Source organism: Ornithorhynchus anatinus, chromosome 11 (assembly GCF_004115215.2).
Source record: "Ornithorhynchus anatinus isolate Pmale09 chromosome 11, mOrnAna1.pri.v4, whole genome shotgun sequence".
Taxonomy (NCBI): Eukaryota; Metazoa; Chordata; class Mammalia; order Monotremata; family Ornithorhynchidae; genus Ornithorhynchus; species Ornithorhynchus anatinus.
The window spans coordinates 12,876,449-12,898,129 of NC_041738.1; the positions used below are offsets into that span (position 1 = coordinate 12,876,449).

At 58.7% G+C, this 21,681-nt stretch overlaps 1 protein-coding gene and 1 non-coding gene across 2 annotated transcripts; both read left to right on the top strand.

The window, feature by feature from the left end:
- The first annotated feature begins 4,920 nt into the window (after positions 1-4,920).
- LOC114815276 lies at positions 4,921-5,058 on the top strand. The gene has a single exon (XR_003763040.1). It is a non-coding gene; the product is annotated as a small nucleolar RNA SNORA7 (small nucleolar RNA).
- A 255-nt stretch (positions 5,059-5,313) lies between these two features.
- On the top strand, positions 5,314-16,864 carry LOC114814955 (transcription factor CP2-like protein 1). Its single transcript, XM_029074384.1, is given in 16 exon segments — positions 5,314-5,502; positions 5,956-6,107; positions 6,833-6,906; positions 8,199-8,304; positions 8,414-8,520; positions 9,328-9,480; positions 9,573-9,683; positions 10,507-10,604; positions 10,726-10,746; positions 10,748-10,778; positions 11,594-11,687; positions 13,487-13,577; positions 14,645-14,727; positions 15,130-15,302; positions 15,758-15,809; positions 16,585-16,864. Coding segments are annotated over 16 exon segments (1,467 nt in total). The 5' UTR covers positions 5,314-5,419; the 3' UTR covers positions 16,623-16,864.
- Positions 16,865-21,681: the final 4,817 nt, after the last annotated feature.

Sequence of the window (21,681 nt, forward strand, 5' to 3'; positions counted from 1 at the left end):
CCGTCCTGGCTCTGGGGCTTCTTCTGTCGCCTGGAGCTCTCCGTCCTGGCCGATTTCCAGGTGACCCCTCCTGGAGTCAATCCCTCCTGGGATGCGGGAAGGGGATGGGAGAGGCAGAGCAGGGGCCAACCCTGCCTCCGCCACCAGGAACTCGCCCCCTGCCCCCCTCCCTCTGACCTTTGTGTGGTGCATGTGTATGTGTGTGTGTGGGGGGGGGGGGGGTCCCTTCCCTGAGCCCCAGAAGGTCCCTCTCTGCTGATCAGAGAGGGGGATGACAGCCGGAGAGTTGGAGAGATGGAGGTGGAAACAGAGATGGAGAGAGAGACGGAGAGATAGTCTCATCCCGGCGCTGCCACTTCTCTGCTGGGTGACCTTGAGCAAGCCACTTAACTTTTCTGTGCCTCAAAGACCTCATCTCTAAAGTGGGAATTAAAACTGGGAGCCCCACATGGGACAATCTGCTTACCTCGTATTTTTCCTAGTGCTTAGAACAGTGCTTGGCACCTAGCAAGCGCTTAACAAACACCATCATTACCAGTCTTAGAAATCCAGAGATAAAGAGGTAGAGAAAGAAAGATGGGGAGGCAGATGGGGGTGGTGTTTGGGGTGGGGGGAAGCAGAGGCGAGCGCTGGAGGCTGCCGGTCATAGGGGGTTGGAGAAGTCGGGGGGGAGGGGTGAATGGGGGGGAACCGGAGGGGCTGGGGAGTTGGGGGGACTAGAGGGGCCTGGGGGACCAGAGGGGTCTGGTGGGGGGGACCAGGGAGGCCAGGGAGACCTGGAGGGGGGACTGGGGACTGGGGAAGAACCAGGGGGGCCTGGAGGGAATCGGGGGGGGGGCAGGAGAGGGACCAGGGGGTTTGGAAGGGACCAGAGGAGTCGGGGGGTCCTGGAAGGGACCAGGGGAGCCGAGGGGTCCTGGAGGAGGGATGGGGGGTTGGGGGGGAATCAGAGGGGCCTGGGTGGTGGACCAGAGAGCCGGGGGGCCTGGAGGGGACCGGGGGGCCTGGAGGAGGGACCAGAGGGGGCTGGGGGGGAGCCAGGAAGAGAGGAAGAAGGACCGGGGGGCCGGGGGAGGGGAACCGGGGGGGGCGCCTGGGCGGACAAGGCGGCCCGGTCAGCGGCCGGTGCTGGACCTTCCCTGGAGCCAGAAGGCGCGAGGGGCCGAGCTGTCCCCGTCCCCGTCCCTGTCCCCGTCCCTGTCCCCGTCCCTGTCCCCGTCCGGGGGGCTTTCGGTCCTCGGCTCCCTCTGCTCTTCTCCTTGGGCTTCAGCGGCCGGACCGGACCCGGACCGGACCCGGGCTGCGGGACAGCGGGGTCCCCGGGGGTCTTGGGCGGGCAGAGGGAGGGGGCTCCCAGGGGCCGGGCCGGGGACCCAGGCGCCCCCGGCCCCCACCCTCACCCTACCCCTGTGTACTGTAAACACGCAGGAATGATCGGCTCCACTCCGCTCCGGTCCCGCCCCCTCCACCGGCGCCTCTCACGTAGCCCACCCCCCAAAAGGCCTTGTCCCCGGGCCCCCCTCCCACCCTGGTCGGTCACGCTTTAAGGCGCCCCCCCGCCCCGTGTTTACCCCCAAACAGGCCCGCGGGGGCGGGGGGCGGGGGGCTGTGTGCAGTTTCAACAAGGGGGCGGGGGGGAGGGGGAGAGAGAGAGAGCCCCCTCCCCACTGCCCTGTTTCCCCATAAACACCGGGGGGAGGGGGGCAGGTCCCGGTCCTCAGGGCGGGGAGGGGGCGAGGGTCGCCGGTCTGTCCCGACGCCCCCGACTCTGCCGCTCAGTCACAGGCCAGTCCTATTTATGCTAAGCAGCGCGGCTCAGTGGAAAGAGCCCGGGCTTGGGAGTCAGAGGTCGTGGGTTCGAATCCCGGCTCTGCCACTTCTCAGCTGTGCGACTCTGAGCAAGTCACTTCACTTCTCTGGGCCTCGGTGACCTCTTCTGTGAAATGGGGATTAAGAGTGGGAGCCTCATCTGGGACCACCTGATTGTCTTGCCTCTACCCCAGCGCGTAGAACAGTGCTTGGCACATCGTACGCGCTTAGCAAATACCATCGTTTTTACCATACCTGTTTGCTTCCTTTGTTTTGTTTGTCGGCTGCCTGCCCCCTTCTAGACTGTGAGCCCGTCGTGGGGCAGGGATCGTCTCTCTCTGTTGCTGACTCGTACTTTCTGAGCGCTTAGTACAGTGTTCTGCACCTAGTAAGCACTCAATAAATACGATCGAACGAATGAACGAATATCATTGTTATTATTATGACGGCGCAAGACACCGTGTGCAGAGCACTATGCTAAGCGCTTGGGAAAGTACAATACAGCAATAAAGAGAGATGAGACTGTACTAAGCGCTTGGGAGAGGACAAGAGAACAATAGAATGGACACATTCCCGGCCACAACGAGCTTACAGACTAGAGGGGGAGATGGATTCTGCCCCCTCTCCAAATTTCCTGTGGGCAGAAGGTGAGAGGAGCCCGGACTCCCCTCCTCTCGATCCCCGTCCCTTCTCTGTTTCCATAATAAACCCAACTTGTTTGCTGTAAGCGGTCCCGAACCCCGGCGCCCCCGTCCTCCAGCCCTCCCCGGAGGGACCCCCGGCTGGGGGAGGGGGGAAAGGAGGAAGGGAGGGGACATCTGGAGGCTTCCCTCAGCCACCCTCCGCCTCCCCAGCTCTCTCTCCCCCCCCCCCACGGGGCCCGGGTCCGCCTCCTGCCTCAGTTTACCCCCTTTCAAAGGCTCCAGTCCAATCTCCCACCTGAGATTTCACCCCGCGGGTCCCTTGGACCCTCGCTTCTGTCTCTCTGTGTGTGCCTGTGTGTGCGCGCACACCTGAGTCAGTCGTATTTGTTGAGCGCTTACTGTGTGCAGGGCACTGTGTTAAGCGCTTGGGCAGCGTGGCTTAGTGGCAAGAGCACGGGCTTGGGAGTCAGAGGACGTGGGTTCTAATCCCGACTACGCCACTTGTCTGCTGGGTGACCTGGGGCAATGGAAAGAGCACGGAGTTTGGAGTCAGAGGTCATGAGTTCGAATCCCAGCTCTGCCACTTGTTAGCTGTGTGACTGTGGGCAAGTCACTTAACTTCTCTGTGCCTCAGTTACCTCATCTGTAAAATGGGGACTGTGAGCCCCACGTGGGACAACCTGATTCCCCTGTGTCTACCCCAGCGCTTAGAACAGTGCTCTGCACATAGTAAGCGCTTAACGAATACCAACATTATTATTATCATTATTATAAGTCACTTGGCTTTCCTGTGCCTCAGTTACCTCATCCGTGAAACGGGGATTAAAAGTGTGAACCCCACATGGGACAACCCGGTATCTACCTCAGCGCTTAGAATAGTGCTTGACGCATAGTGTTTAACAAATAGCATTATTATTATTATATAACAAACCAGACATACTCCCTTCCCACAGTGAGTTTACAGTCTAGACGGGGAGACGGACATTCTTAGAAATCAATAAAATTACAGATATGTGCCGAAGTGCTCTGGGACTGAGAGGGGAGATGAAGAGAGGGAGCAAGTCAAGGCGACCCAGAAGGGAGTAGGAGTCGAGGAAAGCAGGGCTTAGTAATGATAATAATGATGATGGCATTTGTGAAGCTCTTACTATGTGCCAAGCACTATTTTAAGCGCTGGGGTAGGTACTGGCTAATCAGGTTGCCCAACGTGGGGCTCACAGTTTTAATCCCCGTTTTTCAGGTGAGGGAACTGAGGCACAGAGAGCTTAAGCGACTTGCCCAAGGTCACCCAGCAGACAAGTGGCGGAACTGGGTTTAGAACCCACGACCTCTGTCTCCCAAGCCCGGGCTCTTGCCACTAAGCCTTAGTTTATCTGTATTTGTGTACGAGCGTGTGATTCCCCATGACCCAGGAAAGATTGGAGTGGGGGGGCGAAGGGGAGGGGGGCGGGCTCGGTCAGCCTGTCCCTTTCTGGATGAACTCAGGTCCAGCAGTTGTCCCTGTGAGCACTTGTTTGGCCGAGTTGTCCTTCTGTCTCTGTCTCTTCCATGTCTCCCTACAAACTTTCCAGATAGCGCCTCGGGGGTGGGGGTCCCTGGGGTCCCCGAGTCCCCCGGGGGAGGGGTATCCGTGTCTGTGGGCCCCCGTGTCTGTGGGCCTGAGGGTCTTCCTATCTCTACGTCTCAGCCTCTCTGGGTCTCTGCAACTTCGTGTCTCTGTGCCTTCAATGTCTCCACCCTTGGGTCTGCATCTCTCACTGACTCGGAGCGGCACGGCTTAGCGGAAAGAGCCCGGGTTTGGGAGTCTCGGGTCTTGGGTTCTAATCCCAACTCCGCCACTTATCAGCTGGGTGACTTTGGGCAAGTCCCTTCGCTTCTCTACGTCTCAGTTACCTCCTCTGGAAAATGGAGATGATGACTGTGAGCCCCGCGAGGGGCAACCTGATTACCTTGTATCTACCCCAGCGCTTAGAAGAGTGCTTGGCACATAGTAAGGGCTTAACAAATGCCACCATCATCATATCTCCGTGTCTCTGCATCTTTGAGTCCCTGTGTCTCCCTGTCTTTATATCTTCGTTTCTCCTTGTCTCCAGTTTTCCTAGTCTCACCATCTTCGCGTCTCTGTATTGAAGAGGACACTCAGACTGTGATCCTCACTGGGAACATGGACTGTGCGGGCCTGATGTTGTAGCAGAGTGAAGTATGGACTGGAGTGGAGACAGACAGAAGGCTGAGAGGTCAACAGGAGACTAAGAAGTTAAGGCAGGATATGAGTAAATGCATGGATTAGCAATAATAGAAGTTCGGATGAGGGGGAAAGAGCAAATTTATGATGAAGGTGGAACCAGCAGGAGTTGATGGCAGATTGAATATGTGGGTTGAATGAGATGAGTTTAGGATAGTGCCGAAGTTAGGGGCTTGTGACATAGGGAGGATAGTGGTACTGTCTACAGTAATAGGAAAAATCCCCCTCTCAGCGTCACACCTGGAGAGTTTCCAGGACTCTACCAGTCTCGGCTATGGGAGGGAGAGTCAAGCAGCGGCCTAACCATTCCGTTCCTAGCTTGGGCGGTGGCTAGCGAGCGGAAGGCAATCTGCTTCAAGCTTCCCCAGAGCTTGGAACGGGGCGGGGAATGTCACTGTCTATTGTTGTACTGCACTTTCCCCAGCGCTTAGCACAGTGCTCTGCACCGAGTAAGCGCTCACTAAATCCGATCGAATGACTGGCTGCCGCTGCCCGCCCCCCCGGCCTCCTCCGGCCAATCACAGGCCCCAGGCTCGGCCCCCGCCCCCTCCCCACGTGCTCGCCGGTCTATAAAGACCCCGACCCTCGCCCGGCCCCTCCCAGTGGGGACCCCGCTCCTCCCTGGCTTTGCCGACCCTCTGCTGACCCTCCGCCCACCGGTCCAGTCTAGCCCAGTCCAGTCCTCCCTAGGCCAAGCCGCCTCGCCCCATCCCTCCCCAGTATGCTTTTCTGGCACAACCAGTCGGAGCACTTCTGGCCCAGTCCGGGAGAAGTCTACCAAAGTCCCACCGGCAACCTGCTCAGGTAGGTTTCTCCCCGGCAGGAAGAGAGGGGACCACTGCGACGGGACTCCCGGGTCTCCACGGTGGCCCGGATTAGGGGTGGGGAGGCAGAATTTCTCGTTCAGGGACCCTGTTCCCCCATCCTTTCCCTCCTTTACCTTTGAAGATTCCCTAGGAGCTGCAGGGGCCTGCCTTGGCGTGGGGAATTGGCTGCAGCCCCAGTTCAGAGTTTAGAAGGGCTGCCCGACCCCCAGTCCCAGCAGAAGGGCAGAGCCAGAAGAGCCGTGCCAACCTCGGGGGCACAGGCAGGCTCTTCCAGGCCCCTTAGCGTCTCTGTGCCACCGGGGGCGGGGGGGCGGCGGGGGAGAGGCTCCAAATTCCCTTGGGAGCTGGGAAGGTGCCTCCCTCCCGGGCATTGGATGGCACGAAGTAGTCGATGCCAGGAGAGCTGGATGGTGCCCGTCTGCCCCGTCAGGGAGCCGCTGGCCCTGCCCTACCTGAAGCAGGAGGAACCTCAGGCCATCTCCACCTCGGACCTGCACTGCCCCGTTTTCCAGTACGTGCTCTGTGCCGCCACCTCGCCAGCCGTCAAGCAGCACGAGGAGACCCTCACCTACCTGAACCAGGGTACCGGGGGGGCACTGGGGACGGGGAGGGGTATGTGGCCGACCCCCAGAGAGAGGGCAGCGGGGTCTAATAGAAAAAGCGTGGGACTGGGAGTCAGGAGATCTGGGTTCCAATCCCCGGCTTGCCGTCGGTCTGCTGCGTGACCTGAGACAAGTCACTTAGCCTCTCCGGGCCTCGTTTTCCTCATCTGCAAAACGGGATGAAATAGCTGCTCTCCCAGTCTGAGAATGTGCCCTCCTAACGATCCACCTGACTATCTTGTACCTACCCTAGCTTTTGGCATGTAATAAATGCTAAATGAGTACCTTTATCCCTGGGTAGAAGGGGCGGTGCCATCTTCACCCACTTTTGAACGAGAGGGCTTTTGGAAGACAGAAGCAGCATGGTCTAATGGGTAGCGCACGGGCCTGAAACCCAGCTCCGCCACTTGTCTGCCGTGTGACCTTGGGCAAGTCACTTCACTTCTCTGGGCCGCTGTTCCCTCACCTGTAAAATGGGAATTACACGTGGATTGTGTCCAACCTGATTAGCTTGTATCTACCCGAGCGCTTAGTACAGTGCCTGGAACATAGTAAATGCTTAACAAATACCATTAAAAGAGGCGGGGGGTGGCGGGAAAGAAAAAGAGGGTTGGTGTGGGATCGCTTTGGGATCACTAGCATCTAGGGGAGAGGGAGGGGGTCTGCCCCTCACCCTCGACCCCTTCTCCGGCCCGTCTCCCTCAGGCCAGTCTTATGAGGTGCGGATGCTGTGCAATCCCAAACTGGGTGATGCCTCAGAGTGCCCACGGCTGCTCAAGGTGGGTGCCCCTGCCCCTCCCCATCCCTCCCTGGAGCTTGGCACCCCCCGGGGCACTGAAAGCTCTGCGTGCAGAGCCTTGTACTAAGCACTCGGAAAGGTACCATCGAGTAGGTAGACATGATCCCTGACCTCAAGATCTAGCTAGGGAGACAGACGCTAAAATGAATTAAGGACAGGCGGTAAAAGAGTATATAAAATATATACTCAAGGGCTACGGGAAGCTTGTGAATACTGAAGTGCCTAGGTGGTAAGAAGTGCTTAGGGGGCATTTGGGGGAGGGTGGGCATAAACCGGGAAGATCATAAATGAATCCCGAAAGGTGGCCTGGAAGAGAGGCGATTTCCCTGATTGACTGTCATCTCCTTGAGGAAGCGATTGTGTCTACTAACTTACGCTCTCCCAAGCACGATGCTCCGCACAGAGTAGGCGCTCGATAAATACTAAAGATTGATTCAGAAGGTCTCTAAAACACGGCGGGGAAACGTGGTCGATCGAATTTGAAGGCAGAGGGAAGGCAGGAGAGAGGGAGGTCAGTGGTGGGAGATGGAAGAATGAGGCCTCCTGGATAGGACGCCCTGAGAGGAACGTAGAATGTGAGTTGGGGTACAGTGGGAGGGAAGAGTGGATAAATAGGAGGGAGAGAGCTGATTAAGTGTTTTCAAGCAGAAGGGGAGGAGGAGTTTCTGCGTAAGGCAGAGATGGGTGGACAACCACTGCAGGGTTCCTAAGAGCGGGGTGGACTTGAGCAGGACCACGTTTTGAGCAGAGTGAAATCCCGACTGCAGGGAGAAGGGCCTAGAGGTGGCCAGTTGGGGAGGGGGGTGGGTGGAGCTGGTGGCCAGCTCCCGACCTCCTCTTCCTCCTCTCTTCTCTTCCCCCTCTTCCTTTCAATCGTATTTATTGAGCGCTTACTGTGTGCAGAGCACCGTACTAAAGGCTTGGAAAGTACAATTGGGCAACACATAGAGACAATCCCTACCCAACAACGGGCTCACGGTCTAGAAAGGGGAGACAGACAACAAACCAAAACAAGTAGACAGGCTTCAATAGCGTCCGAATAGATAAATAGAATTATAGATATATACACATCGTTAATAAAATAAATAGAATCGTAGATCTGTAACTTATAGACACAAGTGCTTTAGGGCGGGGAAGGGGTTAGGGCAGAGGGAGGGAGTCGGGGCGATGGGAGGAGGAGCAGAGGGAAAGGGGGGGTTCTGTCTGGGAGGGCCTCCTGGAGGAGGTGAGCTCTCAGTAGGCCTTCCTCTTCCTCCTCCTCCGGACCGGCAGAGCGTGGTGCGCGTGGTTTTTCACGACCGGCGCCTGCAGTACACGGAGCAGCAGCAGCTGGAAGGCTGGAGGTGGAGTCGCCCCGGTGACCGGATCCTGGACATAGGTGAGGGCCGGCCGAGGGGGCCTTGGGGGGAGGGGGTCGGGGACGGAGTGGGGGGGAGGGGGCAGCTCTGACGGCCTTCCTTCTCACCCCCTTCCTTCCCCCAACGCAGACATCCCCCTGTCGGTGGGCGTGGTGGAGCCGCAGGTCCTCTCTTCCCTGCTCAACACGGTGGAGTTCCTCTGGGATCCGGCCAAGAGGACGTCGCTCTTCCTGCAGGTGCGGGGCCGGGGGAGGAGGAGGAAGAGGAGGAAGAGGATGGAGGGGGGTGGTCGGGGGGCAATCTGAGCTCGGCCGGAGGGACAACGTGACGTGAGCTGCCTGGGCGTCGCCTGCCCACTTGACGCGGACGAGAGGGCCGAGTGGCAGCCGGCCTCTCCCTTTCTTCTCCCTCCCCCTTCTTTTTCCTCTCCCTCTCCCTCCCCCTTTCTTCTCCCTCCCCCTCCTCCTTCCTTCTCCTTCTCCCCCTTCCTTCCTTTTCCTTCTCTCTCTTCTTCCTCTCCTTCCCACTTCCTTCTCCTTCCCCCTTTCTTCTCTCCCTTCTCCCCTTCTCCCCCTCCCCTCTCGCTCCCTTCTTCCTCTCCCTCCCCCTTTCTTCTCCTTCCCCCGCCCCCTCCCCCTTCTTCTTCCCTTCCTCCTCCCCGCTTTCTTCTTCCCTTCCTTCTCTCTCCCTTCTTCCTCTCCCTCCCCCTTCTCCCCTTTCTTCTCCTTCTCCCTTCCTCCTCCCAACTTTCTTCTTCCTTGTATTCTCCCCCGTCTTCTCCTCCCCCTTTCTTCTCCTTCCCTTCTTCCTCTCCCATACCCTTTCTTCTCCCCCCTCCCTTTTCCTTCTCCCTCCCCCTTCCTTTTTCTTCCTCTCTCTCTTCTTCCTCTTCTTCCCCCTTCCTTCTCCGTCCCTTCTTCCTCTTCCTCCCCCTTCCTTCTCCCCCTTTCTTCTTCCTCTCCTTCCTCCTTTCCCCTCCCCCCCTCTTTTTCTTCTCCCCCTTTTCTTGTCCCCCTTTTTCCTTCTCCCCCTCGGTCCCCCAGGTGCACTGCATCAGCACCGAGTTCACCCCTCGGAAGAACGGTGGGGAGAAGGGCGTCCCCTTCCGCATCCAGATCGACACGTTCCGCCCGGGGGATAAGGCGGTGGGCCCGGACCACCTGCACTCCGCCAGCTGCCTCATCAAGGTCTTCAAGGTACCCGCCCCCGCCGCCCCCTCCTCTCCATCCCTCCCGCAGGTGCCAGAGGGGACCCACTGAGGGACCCTCTCGCCCCTCGCCCCTCCCAGCCCAAGGGCGCAGATCGGAAGCAGAAGACGGACAGAGAGAAGATCGAGAAGCAACCGCCCCTGGAGAGGGAGAAGTACCAGCCGTCCTACGACACCACCGTGCTCACTGAGGTGGGGACAGGCCCGGGCCCTGGATTTGTGGGACCTTGGATTTGTGGGGTCGGGAGAGGTCAGGGCTAGACTGGGGGGGAGGGCAGGGCTAGGGGTGGCTCCTCCCCTTGTACCGGTGGGGATGCGTGACCAGAGAGGGTGAGTGACCAGTCTGAGTCACACGGTAGATGTGGGTAAAACTAGGACGAGAACTCGGGTCTTCGGTAGACAGAGACAGAGGGAGAGATTCTGATCTCACTGGTCTCTTTCTATTAGTAGCAGAATCGTATTATTAGTAGTAGAACCATATTTATTGAGCGCTTGCTGTATACGGAGCAATCTACTGAGCAGTGGGAAAGAGGGGGCGTTAAGTACAGAGCCTGTCCCTCGAGGGTCTCACAATCTATGAATATAGGTGGGAGGGAGGACTTTAGACAGACATATGGGGAATAATAAAACATTAAAAACGGCATGTGAGACAATGTCAAAGAAAATAAAACCAAAAGTGCGTAGAGAACTGTGACCATTTTTCTTTGGGGGGCGGCTGAGGAAGGTGAGGCCACACTAATCAGCGTGGCTCAGTGGAAAGAGCCTGAGCTTGGGAGTCAGAGGTCATGGGTTCGAATGCCGGCTCTGCCACTTGTCAGCTGTGTGACTGTGGGCAAGCCACTTAACTTCTCTGTGCCTCAGTTACCTCATCTGTAAAATGGGGATTAACTGGGAGGCTCACGTGGGACAACCTGATGACCCTGTATCTACCCCAGCGCTCAGAACAGTGCTCTGCACATAGTAAGCGCTTAACAAACACCAACGTTATTAATCCCCCCCACCTCCAATTCCACAGTGCACCCCATGGCCCGAAACCTCTTGCAGCCCGCACGCGCCTCCCAGCCCCCTCTGCTTCTCCTCCCCTCACCCCTACAAGCTGCTGAGCCCGGAGAGGTGAGTGGAGGGGAGGGAGGAGGTGGAGGCCTGCCTGTCCGTCCCGGCCGGGAGACTCGGGGGGGTGAATCTGGGGTCGAACCCAGGCGTCCGGCCTCCAGCCCTTGTTTGCTCCCCGCAGGGTCTGTTCCTCCCCCCCCCTTCTCAGACGGCTCCGTGGACAGCCAGGCCGAGGTAATGACCCCACCTCAGACCCAGAACCTCCCACCCCCAGACCCGGTCCCGTCTCTGCCCTCCCCACTTCGCCCCCAGACCCGACTCCTACCCGTTTCCAGGGTTATTAACGATAATAATATTTGTTAAGCGTTTATTATGTGCCAAGCTCAGTACCGAGCTCTGGGGTGGATACAAGCAAGTCGGGGTGGACATAGTGTCCTGTCCCGCAGAGGGCTCACAGTCTTAATCCCCTATTTCACAGATGAGGTAACTGAGGAACAGACAAGTGAAGTAACATGCCCAAGGCACACAGCAGAGAAGTGAAGGAGCTGGGATTAGAACCCATGACCTTCTGACTCCCAGGCCCGTGGCCTATCCAATAGGCCATGAGAAGCAGCGTGGCTCAGTGGAAAGAGCATGGTCTTACGAGTCAGAGGTCATGGGTTCTAATCCCGACCCCGCCACTCGGCAGCCGTGCGATTTCGGGCAAGTCACTTCACTGAGCTTCAGTTCCCTCATCTGTAAAATGGAGATTAGGACTGTGAGCCTCACTTGGGACAATCTGATTACCTTGTACCTACCCCAGTGTCTAGAACGGTGCATGGCACATAGTAAGCGCTTAATAAATACCATTATTATTCTTAATAATAACCACCACCGGGGTTGTGGTGATGCTGTCCTCTGGTGGTCGGCTCTGGCCCCGCTCTGGAATCAACCCCAGAGTCAGATTTGGGGGGTCGCCCGGCTCAGGCTGGGTGGGCTGGGCAGTTTCCTCTCCACCCTCCCCTCCCCTCCCACCAACCTACACTGTCTCCAATCCCTTCTCCCTGCAGGCTCTGAGCCCCGGAGCCTCCATTCCCGAGGCCCAGCAGTGGCTACACCGCCATCGCTTCTCCAGCTTCTGCAGAATGTTCGCCAACTTCACCGGTAAGGCCGGGGAGGGGTCCGTCGGCTGGGTCCCCAGCCTCTTAGCCCGGGCACGGCCCCGGACCGGGAACCGACAACCAGCACGGCCAAGTGGCTAGAGCACTAGGCTGGAGATCAGAAGAACCTAGGTTCTGATGCCTGCTCTGCCACTTGTCTGCTGGGCCACCGTGGGCAAATCGCTTCACCTCTCTGTGCCTGTTACTTCATCTGTAAAATGGGGATTAAGACTGCGAGCCCCATGTGGGACAAGGGTGACATCCAATCCGATTAGCTTGTATCTACCCCAGTGCTCAGTCAAGGCTTAATAAATATCTTGTGATTTTTTTGAAAAGCAACAAACCTGGGGTTCAGTAGGAGACTCCATCCAGTTTTGGCCGTGTTGTGCTGTGTGGCAGTACAGCAGTCATTCACCCTCTCTGGGCTTCATTTAGTTAGTGGGAGACACCTTCCTCTCCCTGCCCCGCACCCGGGTGGTGGAAGGACGAACGAGAGCTGAGGGGGGAGGTGTGAGAGACGAGAGATTGAGGCCGTGGCTTCCGTGCGTCGGTCTGAACCACGAGGAACCTGAAATCGCCCTGCGTTTGTCCTGTTTATCGTTCTTGCGTCTTACGGGTCTGTTGGTCACCCCCTCCCCCACTGTTTTTAGATTGTGAGCCCCCTTGGGGGTCAGGGTCTATATCTTACCCTATCTCATGCTTATAATTGGGATATTTGTTAAATACCCTGTGCCAAGTACTGTTCTGAGTGCTGAGGTAGATACAGAATAATCAGGTCACACACAGTCCCTGTCCCACATGGGGCTCACAGTCTAAGGGGGAGGGAGAACAGACATTGAATCCCCATTTTACAGATGAGGAAACTGAGGCACAGAGAAGTGAAGTGACCCGCCCGAGGTCACATAGCAGACAAGTGCTAACCTTCTCACTGTGCCTCGATCTCATCTTTTTTGCCGCTGACCCCTAGCCCACATCCTACCTCTGGCCTGGAACGCCTTCCCTCCTCAAATCCAACAGGCAATGACTCTCCCCCCTTCAAAGCCTCATTGAAGGCCCACCTCCTCCAGGAGGCCTTCCCTGATTAAGCCTCACTTTTCCTCATCTCTCCCTCCCTTCTGCATCCCCCTGACTTGCTCCCTTTTCTCTTCCCCCCTCCCAGCCCCCCCAGCACTTATGTCCATATCTGTCATTGATTGATTTGTAGTGATGTCTGTCTCCGCACCCTCTACACAGTAAGCTTGTACGGGCAGGGAATGTCACTGTTTATTGTTTTAGTATACTCCGAGTGTACTCTTTCCACGTGGCTTAGTGGAAAGAGCACGGGCTTGGGAGTCAGAGGACGTGGGTTCTAATCCCGGCTCTGCCACCTGTCTGCTGTGTGACCTTGGGCAAGCCACTTAACTTCTCTGTGCCTCAGTTACCTCATATGTAAAATGGGGATTTAAGACTGTGAGCCCCACGTGGGGCAACCTGATGACCTTGTATCTACCCCGGCGCTTAGAACAGTGCTTGGCATATAGTAAGCGCTTAAATGCCATAATGATTATTATTATTATATGAGCTTGATGGTGGGCAATGTGTCTGTTGATTGTTGCACTCTCCCAAGCGCTCAGTACAGTGCTCTGCCCACAGTAAGCGCTCGGTAAATATGATCGAATGAATGAATGAAAGGGTCTGGCCCCATTTTGAGGGGTGCGGGGTTGGGGGTGGGGGATGCCGCTGCAGTATAGACTTGGTTTTGCCCACCGAGGGAGCGGGTAGTAGCAGGCGCGGGTCCCAGAGTCCCGTGCCATCCTATGCCAGGCGCCGACCTGCTGAAACTGTCCCGAGGGGACCTCATCCAGATCTGCGGAGCGGCTGATGGCATCCGACTCTCCAACGCCCTGAAAGCCAGGCGAGTGGCTCCGGGAGCCGGGCAGAGGGTGGGCAGGGGGCCCGGGGTGGGGGTGGGGATGGGGGCCGGCAGATGTGCCCAGGCACCGGGCTGGGCCCCGACTGGGAAAACTTCTTACCGTGGCCTCGGTTTTGTCCCAGTCCCACTGGAGTCCAGGCTGGATTGGACGCTACTGCAAAGGGAGGATCGGTCAGTCGTATTTATGGAGCGCTTCCTAGGTGCAGAGCACTGTACTAAGTGCTTGAGAGAGTGCAGTGTAACGGACAATCTCCCTGCCCACAACGAGCTTACAGTCTAAAGGGGGAGACAGGCATTAATATAAATAAATGACAGATATGGCCAAAAGTGCTGTGGGGCTGGGAGGAGGGGGATGAATAAAGGGAGCAAGTCAGGGCAACACAGAAGGGAGGGGGAGAAGAGGAGAGGAAGGCTTTGTCAGGGAAGGCCTCTTGGAGGAGGTGGGCCTTCAATAAGGCTTTGGAGGTGGATGAGTCACTGTTTGGATATGAGGAAGGAGGGCGGTCCAGGTCAGAGGCAGGAGGAGGGCTCGAGGTCGGCCCAAGATGGAGGGGATGGAGGTACAGTGACGAGAAGGAGGTACAGTGAATTCACTGACGTTAGAGGAGCGAAGAATGCGGGCTGGGGTCTAGTAGGAGAGTAGCGAGATGAGGTAGGAGGGAGCAAGGGGATGAGCTGCTTTAAAGCGGATGGGGAGGAGTTTCTGTTTGCTGTTTGAAAGTGGAGGGTGTTGGCTTAGGGGCACAGTCCTGGGACCACCTTCCCCAGCAGGACCTCGGAGCTGGGGACCCCGAGCCCACGGGGGAGGTCCGACCTTTCTCACCCCCCACCCCACCAGGCAGTTCTCTCCAGTGCCCCCCACCCCCACCCCTCCCCGTAGGGGGAGTTCAGATGAGCAATGGCCCAGAAGCCTGGCCTCCACAAGGCAGACCCAGCCTCTCTCCCAGGTCCTGCCACCTGAATTGACCTTCGTCCTCTTTCCTTTCTTGGGTGGCATTTGTGCCCTCCGAGTGGGCAGGGTTAACCTGCAGATTGTTCCTCTGCCCCAGGTCCGTCCGGCCCCGGCTCACCCTGTACATCTCCCGTGAAGCCCAGCCTCCGGGAGGCGAGAGCCCCAAGACCCCAGATTCAAGTAAGACCCCGGGGGGGGGGGGGGTCAGGGGTCAGATGTGTCTTCCCCACCCTCCGACCCTGCGGTAAGGTCTAGAACGCGCTCTCCGCTGTCCCTGACCCCGAGGAAGGAGGGAGCAGGACCCTTCCCTGTGAAGCATGTTGAGGAGCAGCCCGGGAGTGGAAGGACCCGGTTTCTAATCCCAGCTCCACCGCTTGTCTGCTGTGTGACCTCGGGCCGGTCACTTAACTTCTCCGTGTCTCAGTTCCCTCATATGCAGAGGAAGACTGTGAGCCCCGCGTGGGACAGAGGCTGCCCGGGGACGGTGTCCAACCTGCTTATCTTGTATCTACCCCAGCGCTTAGCACAGGGCTTGACTAAGGGTTTAATACCATAATCAAGGAGAAACTGGTCCTCCCCAAGGCCCCCCGATGCCTGCACCCTCGCCAGCCCTGTACCAGGAAGTGTACCTGGAAGAACTCAGCTCGGCAGAACTGACAGCCAAGCTGGCTGACCTCCTGACCCTCCCGGCCAATCGGATCCATCGCCTGTCCCGCCAGGGCCCCGCCGGCATCCTCGTTCTTATTAGTGACCTGGTAAGGGGCCGGGGGGGTCGGGAGGGTGGTCATCTCCTCTGGACGAGATAAGTGGGGCGGGGGGATGGGTGGAGAGTCTTCCTTAGATCTAACCTAGCAGCGTGGCTCAGTGGAAAGAGCACGGGCTTTGGAGTCAGGGCTCATGAGTTCGAATCCCAGCTCTGCCACTTGTCGGCTGTGTGACTGTGGGCAAGTCACTTAACTTCTCTGAGCCTCAGTTCCCTCATCTGTAAAATGGGGATTAAGACTGTGAGCCCCACGTGGGACAACCTGATTCCCCTATGTCTACCCCAGCGCTTAGAACAGTGCTCGGCACATAGTAAGCGCTTAACAAATACCAACATTATTATTATTAACCTCGATCCCTTCCGCTGCGGTCTTGTCGGATTTGCGCCGGGCCCCTCCCTGCCCTTGAGCTATCTCCCTCGCCCTCCATCCCCCACTCCGTTCTACAGGTGGTCAGGAACATGGTGGATGAATCGTGCTTTGTGGCCATTGTAAAGAAAGGTACCTACGTCTTCTTTTCTCTCCCTCTTTTCCACTAGCGCGTCACCCCCACCCCAACCCTCTCCCTCCAAGATACCATCGAGCCCCCCTTCCCTCCCCAACCCTGCCCCTGGAAGCCACGTCCCGCCTGACGACGGATGGCGGGAGGGACGGGGGGAAGCGGTGACCCTGATGACCTATCATCTGTCCCGGCTATTAGAGATCAGCTCCTCCATCCCCCCAAGTTTCTGCTGGGGTCTGAAGCCTTTGAGGGCTCCCTGAGGACCTGGATTATGCCCCCTGCCAGCTCTCCAGTCAAGGGGCACAGAACCCAGAGCGGTTGACTCGCTACGCTTGTGCCTGTGCCTATTGGCACTGCAATCACCCCGGGGCCGACTTTGACTTGCTAGTGCTCCCCAGGGGCTTTATCTCTCTCTGGTCTCACTGACCCCCATGGGTCTGAGGAAATGAGGACTGCTCATATAAATGGCAGGGAAACTGAGGCAACTCACCCTCCATCGGTCCACAGCCGGTCAGCTTTGGGCCTTGGGTTTCTGGCTGGCCCCCAACCTCCCTCCCCAAAACCCTGAGCTGGAGGGAGGCTGGGAAAGAAAGGCCTCCGCTCCCGGGCCAACAGGGCAGGAGGGCTCGGACGAGCTGGTGCAGGCCGCCTTGGTTCTCACCTCCACACTGCCGTGACGCTAACCTCTCCGGCCCTGTTCTTCTCCCTCCGTCCTCCCGGGCCTAATACCTCGCCTTCTGCCTCTGCCCTAACGTTCCCTTCTGTTGCTTATAGTGCAGAGCCCAGAGGGCTACCACCTGATCCTGAGATAAGTCCCGTCCCGCTCTGACGTCAGGAGACGGAAGCCAAGTCACCGTCCCCCTTCCTCCAGGGGGTGCCCAGAGGAGCGGTTCGGCCAAGGGTCTGGGCCCACGGGCCGGTTCACCAGGCTGCAGCCTCCACGGCTCCCCTCTGCTTCCCGCTGCCCATTTCTGCTCTGTGAGCACTCCTCTGGAAGGCAGAGGGCGGGGAGGGGGGCACCCAGAGTCAGGTTTGCGGGGTCGGGGGGGGGGGGAGTTTGTTGAAACTGGGGACTTGAGCCTAGCGTCGGATTATCCGCCTTTTCAGACGGCCCCTCCCGCGCCGCACCCCAGCTCGCAGGGGCTGGAGAGGGAAGGGGGGAAGCTCGGGGCCACTGAACCCGTTGGACATTAGCCGGGAGCTGCCCCATGCCGTTTCGGTGGCGGAGGCTTTCTACGTTCACCCTTGCCGTGTTGGGGGATGTGACGGTACAGTGCTCTACACACGGTAAGCCCTCGATAAATACGACAGAGTGAATGAATGGGGGAACGAGGTAGAGAAGTAGAACAGCGCCAGCTCCCGAAAGCACCGACCCCTGTTGTTTTTCAAAAGGTTTGTTTTTATTAAACTCGCTGCTCGTTTTAAGACTGTGCTACACGGGTGGACACTTATTAGAAACGAAGTGGCGGGCTCTCAGTCCCTGAAGCACCTCTCCCTGGCTGTACGCTTTTCCCGGTTCCGCCCGGTTCCCCCCCGGGGCAGGACGTTGGAGGCCAAGGGGGTCGGGGGATGCTCAATCCTGCAGTGAGGTGGACCTGGCTCGGTCATCTCCTCTCCAAGGACCTGAGAAAGCACAGCTCCACCTGACCCCGGAGGCCCCGGGAGGAAGTAGAGGCCTAAGCCCTCTCTCAACTCTAACCAGACGCTACGTCTCCACCACAGAGCCCAGTCCAGTTCGGCCTTCAGCTGTGGGAGGGGATGCTTCCGTTCAAACGAATCTGAGCGCTTACTGTATGCAGAGCACTGTACTAAGCGCTGGGGAGAGTACGATATAACGAACACGCATGTCCCGCCTACAGTGAGTTTACAGTCTCGGGAGAGGGGGTGGAGGCTGTGGTCAGGGGGATGTCACAGGGACAACCCCTCCCTCGCCACTCCCGGAGTCGCGCCCACCCTCAGTCCCGGCTCAAGTTGGTAGGAGAGGGTTTTGGGCCCCGGCTCGCTGCCTCTCGCTGGCTTGGAGTGAGCAGCGGGCCATGCTGTCGCAGGGAAAGAGGCCCAGTTCCTGCCGTGGCCCTTGCTGTTCCCAGGAGCAAGGACGGGGAAAGAACAGGGGCAGGAGGGGGGCAAAAAGGGGACATCTCCTCAGCCTCTACGACAAACGCCGGAGGGGACGGGCTGCTCCTTCCACCCCCTTGCAGGAAAATAAAATGCCAGATCAGCACCCGGCTTCTTTCCTTTAATTACATCATAAAACAAAATTAGAACATACAGGAAACAATAGTTATATAACAATTTACTTTACATATATTTATAAAAAAGATCATATCTTTGTGTTGTAGTATAGTCCAAAGTCACTCAACTGAAAGCCAAAGAAATCCTTGCCCGTCCCCCGTGTCTTCTGCAGGGGGCTGGGGTGGGAACAGGTCTGTGGTGGAGGGGGAAGTCTGAGGGGGCAGGGGACCACCTCCCAACAGCTTGAAAACTCCCCGAGGGGGAAGGGATAGGCTGGGGACTGCAGGAATGTGTGTCCTGGGCAGAGGATGGGGTCCTGGCCCATTGCCCTCTCCCTGGTCCCCTTTGCTTGCCCCTCCACCAAAGCTTGCCCCCGTGCTGCTGCTGCAGGAGGGCAGAGAAGCTGCTTCTCTGTGCCAGCCTGTGGGCTGGGGCTGAGGAGCCCAGGACAGGGGGGAGGGTTGGGGGGGGGCAGCTGCGGGTACCCCCCGACGACACCTTCTCTGCCTCAGAGGCCCAGCAGCGACAAAGCCGAGACCCTCTTCGCTTCGTGGAGGGACCCCACGCTACTTTGTAAAATAAATAAATCCCTTTATGAAACGACCGGCTGAACCTCGAAGCCACGACTTGACTGAAACCTTCCTCTCGAGGCCGAGAGAGAAACCCCTGCTGAAAGAAGGAAGAGGTGTTGGGATGGGGCCGGACTGAGGTCAAATGCTCTGACCTGGACAAAGGGGAAGGGTCCGGGGGGGGCTGTGGCCGGTGAGGTGGGGGGAGGCCCAGCTGTGGCTGGCACAGAGGGAGCAGCGGCCAAGTGGTTTCCTCTGCCTCAGCACGGCCAAGAGGGGGGCACTAAGAGGCCAGCCTCATCCCACTCCCAACTGCCCCATCACTGGCACCCTCTCGGCGGGCCCAGCCCCCACCCCTGCTCTTGCTGGGAGTGAGTGGGGTCGGGGAGAGGGCACCCACGGCTCCCAGAGCCTCCCGGCCCACCTGGCCACACCAACGGGAGGGCCAGGTGTCGTTTCTGGCCAGTCAAGGGCCAGTCCGGCAGGATCAGCCGGGGAGCCCATCCTCATGGCTCTCCATTTCCAACCCCGGGAGGCCCAAGGCGTCTTCTGCCGGTCCGGGCCGGAAATGAACCAAGAAGGGTGAGTCCCAGCCCTGATCCGGCTCCCGGAGGGCGGTGGAGGTCTGCGGCCCGGGCCGGGGGTGCCGGCGAGCGCGACCGCGCCGTCCCCCGGAGGAGAGGCGGGAGCAGAGAGCCAAGCCAGGGTCCCGGATGCCCACGTGGGGCGACGCATGGCTTTGGCTCCTAAAAATTGGCCCCGGGGAGGCTGCGGGGACCAGGGTTGAGGCGGTTCCTGGCAGCGTTTCGGGCCCCCAGCTGAGCAGCTTTCCTAGAATAGGACCACAAAGTGACACTGAGTCACGATGCGGGGAGAGGAGGCAAAAGAACCCAAGCCAAGAGCTTTCTTCCGGCCCCGCCGGCAGCTGCCCGGGCTTGCTGGTCTCCCCTGCCCCAAGTCGGGCAACGCGGGAAGGGAACGGTCCCGGCCTCCATCTCCTGAATGGCCGGGATTCAGACGGGCGGGGCCCGTGGAGCCCAGTGTTGTGGGTAAGCAGCAAGGAGGTGGGGGCGGGACCCGGAAGCTGCCCGACTGGCACCAACCGCCACCGGCACAGTTGCCCCGCCGGGTCCGAGGAAAGTAGGGCAGAGAAGGCCAGGGGAGGGGAGAGGCCACGGACGGCGCCGCCCGAGTCTAACCTGGGGCATCTTTCCAACGGCTCTCTGCACCCTCCGATCTCACTGCTCTAGGGGGCAAAGTGGAAGGAACAGATTGTGGTAGGAGGGGAAATAAAAGCGATGAGGGCCCATCCCCCAAAAGCTCCCGCTCCTGTGGGGTCCCTGAGGTGGGTGAGCCTGAACCCGCCCCATCCCATCTCCCCCCGTGACCTCCAAACACGGTCTCCTCAGCAGCGGATGAGGTGGACGGCACCTCGGCGGGGGCTAGCCGGGAAGGCCAGGAAAGAAACCCTTTTCCAGAGGGACCTCCAAGGCTACAAAAGATGTCTGTCCGCCGTGTCCCACAGGGACAGAAGCCTCCAGCACGGGTGGATTGGGTGGGAATCCTAGACCGAAGCCTTTCTCCTCCTCCTTCTCTACAGACCCGACCTCCGGCCAGGGTTCAGTCAAAGCACCAGGGCCAAGCTTGGGCAGGACACCCGGCCCCCACCTTCCCAGCTCAGCAAATGAGGTCCAACAGCTGCCAGGACCCACCGCCTCCAGGGAACAGGAAACCGAGCCAGATCCACAAACCCTCCCCTCCTGGGCAAGCAAACCCCTCACCACAGGCTGAGCGAGTCTCTACCCTACCTCGCTGACTGCTCATCACCCCCCGGGGCTTGGCAGGGTATCCAGACCCCAGTTGGCAACATCCGTCTACCCTTGGGGAAGAGGGGTAAAGGCATCGAAACACCGACCACCTGACCGGGTGAGAGAACCCAGGTTTCCACAGAACTCAGAACGTGCGCTCGCTCACGAATCTACAGGACTAAGGGCTCACACGCTGCGGTTCTGGCTTGCACGTCCCGGTGGCCGGCCAACAGGAGAAGGGCACTCGGGCACCTACCGAGGGGACGGGGAGGGAGGGTGCCAGTTCAGGAAGGTTTGTCCAAAGGGGGAGAGGGGACGAGACCGGAGGTGTAATGGTCTAAAGGAGATCCTCAGAGAGGATGGTCCGATGGGCAACGAGAAAGGGAACAGCAGGAAAGACGTGCCAGGAGGGTAAGGACGGAAGCCAGGGTTACCCTGCTCCGGGGCATCGGGCAGTCTCTTTACAAGCTCGAGCCACCAGACACACACAACAGGGCCCCGCTGACCTCGAGCTAGAGGTCCAGTTGGGGCAAACTTTCCACGGTCCGCGGCTCAGCACGTCCTCCCTGGGGGTCGACGACTCCGCTGAGCTAGAAGGGCTTGAGAGCCCAGCCCTAACACGCGCCCGCACGACTTCTCGGCCCCGGGAGACGGGAGAGACGGAAGCAGAGCTAAAGAAAAAAAAAGCTACCAACCTCAAAACCTTAAAAGAGACAAAGGAGAAAACAAGAAGCCTATAAGGGAGTTAGGGCTGGGGGGATGCCCGGGCCCAGGGCTGGGGCAAAAGGCCACTCTGTGACCAGATGCCCGGTGGATTCCGTAGCAATAGCAAAAGGTATTGGAGTGGAGGAGTGGGCCCGGGACCCCCAGCCCCCGGGAACTTCTCGATCCACTGAGGCACTACAGGGAGGAACCCTGATGCTCCCTGCATCTGGGTTTGGGGAAAGGGGAAGGTGGTGACCCCATGGGCCAGCCATGAGTGATAAATACACATTAGGAATAAATAAAGGCGGGACGGGGTAGAATGGGGTGATGCTGAGAGAACGCGGGAGAGGGGAGACACACGCAGAAGGTGAGAACGGAGATTCTGACGTTCAAGGAAGGGGTCACTTCAACAGCAGCTACCTCTGACCCTATCCCAGCTACCCCCGGACACTTGGACCAGCGCACGCTTGCGATTTGGGGGTGAGGGGAATGGGGACAGCAGATTTAGGGGGGTTCGATCCACGGATGCCCACTCCACGGAATGAGGGCTGCCA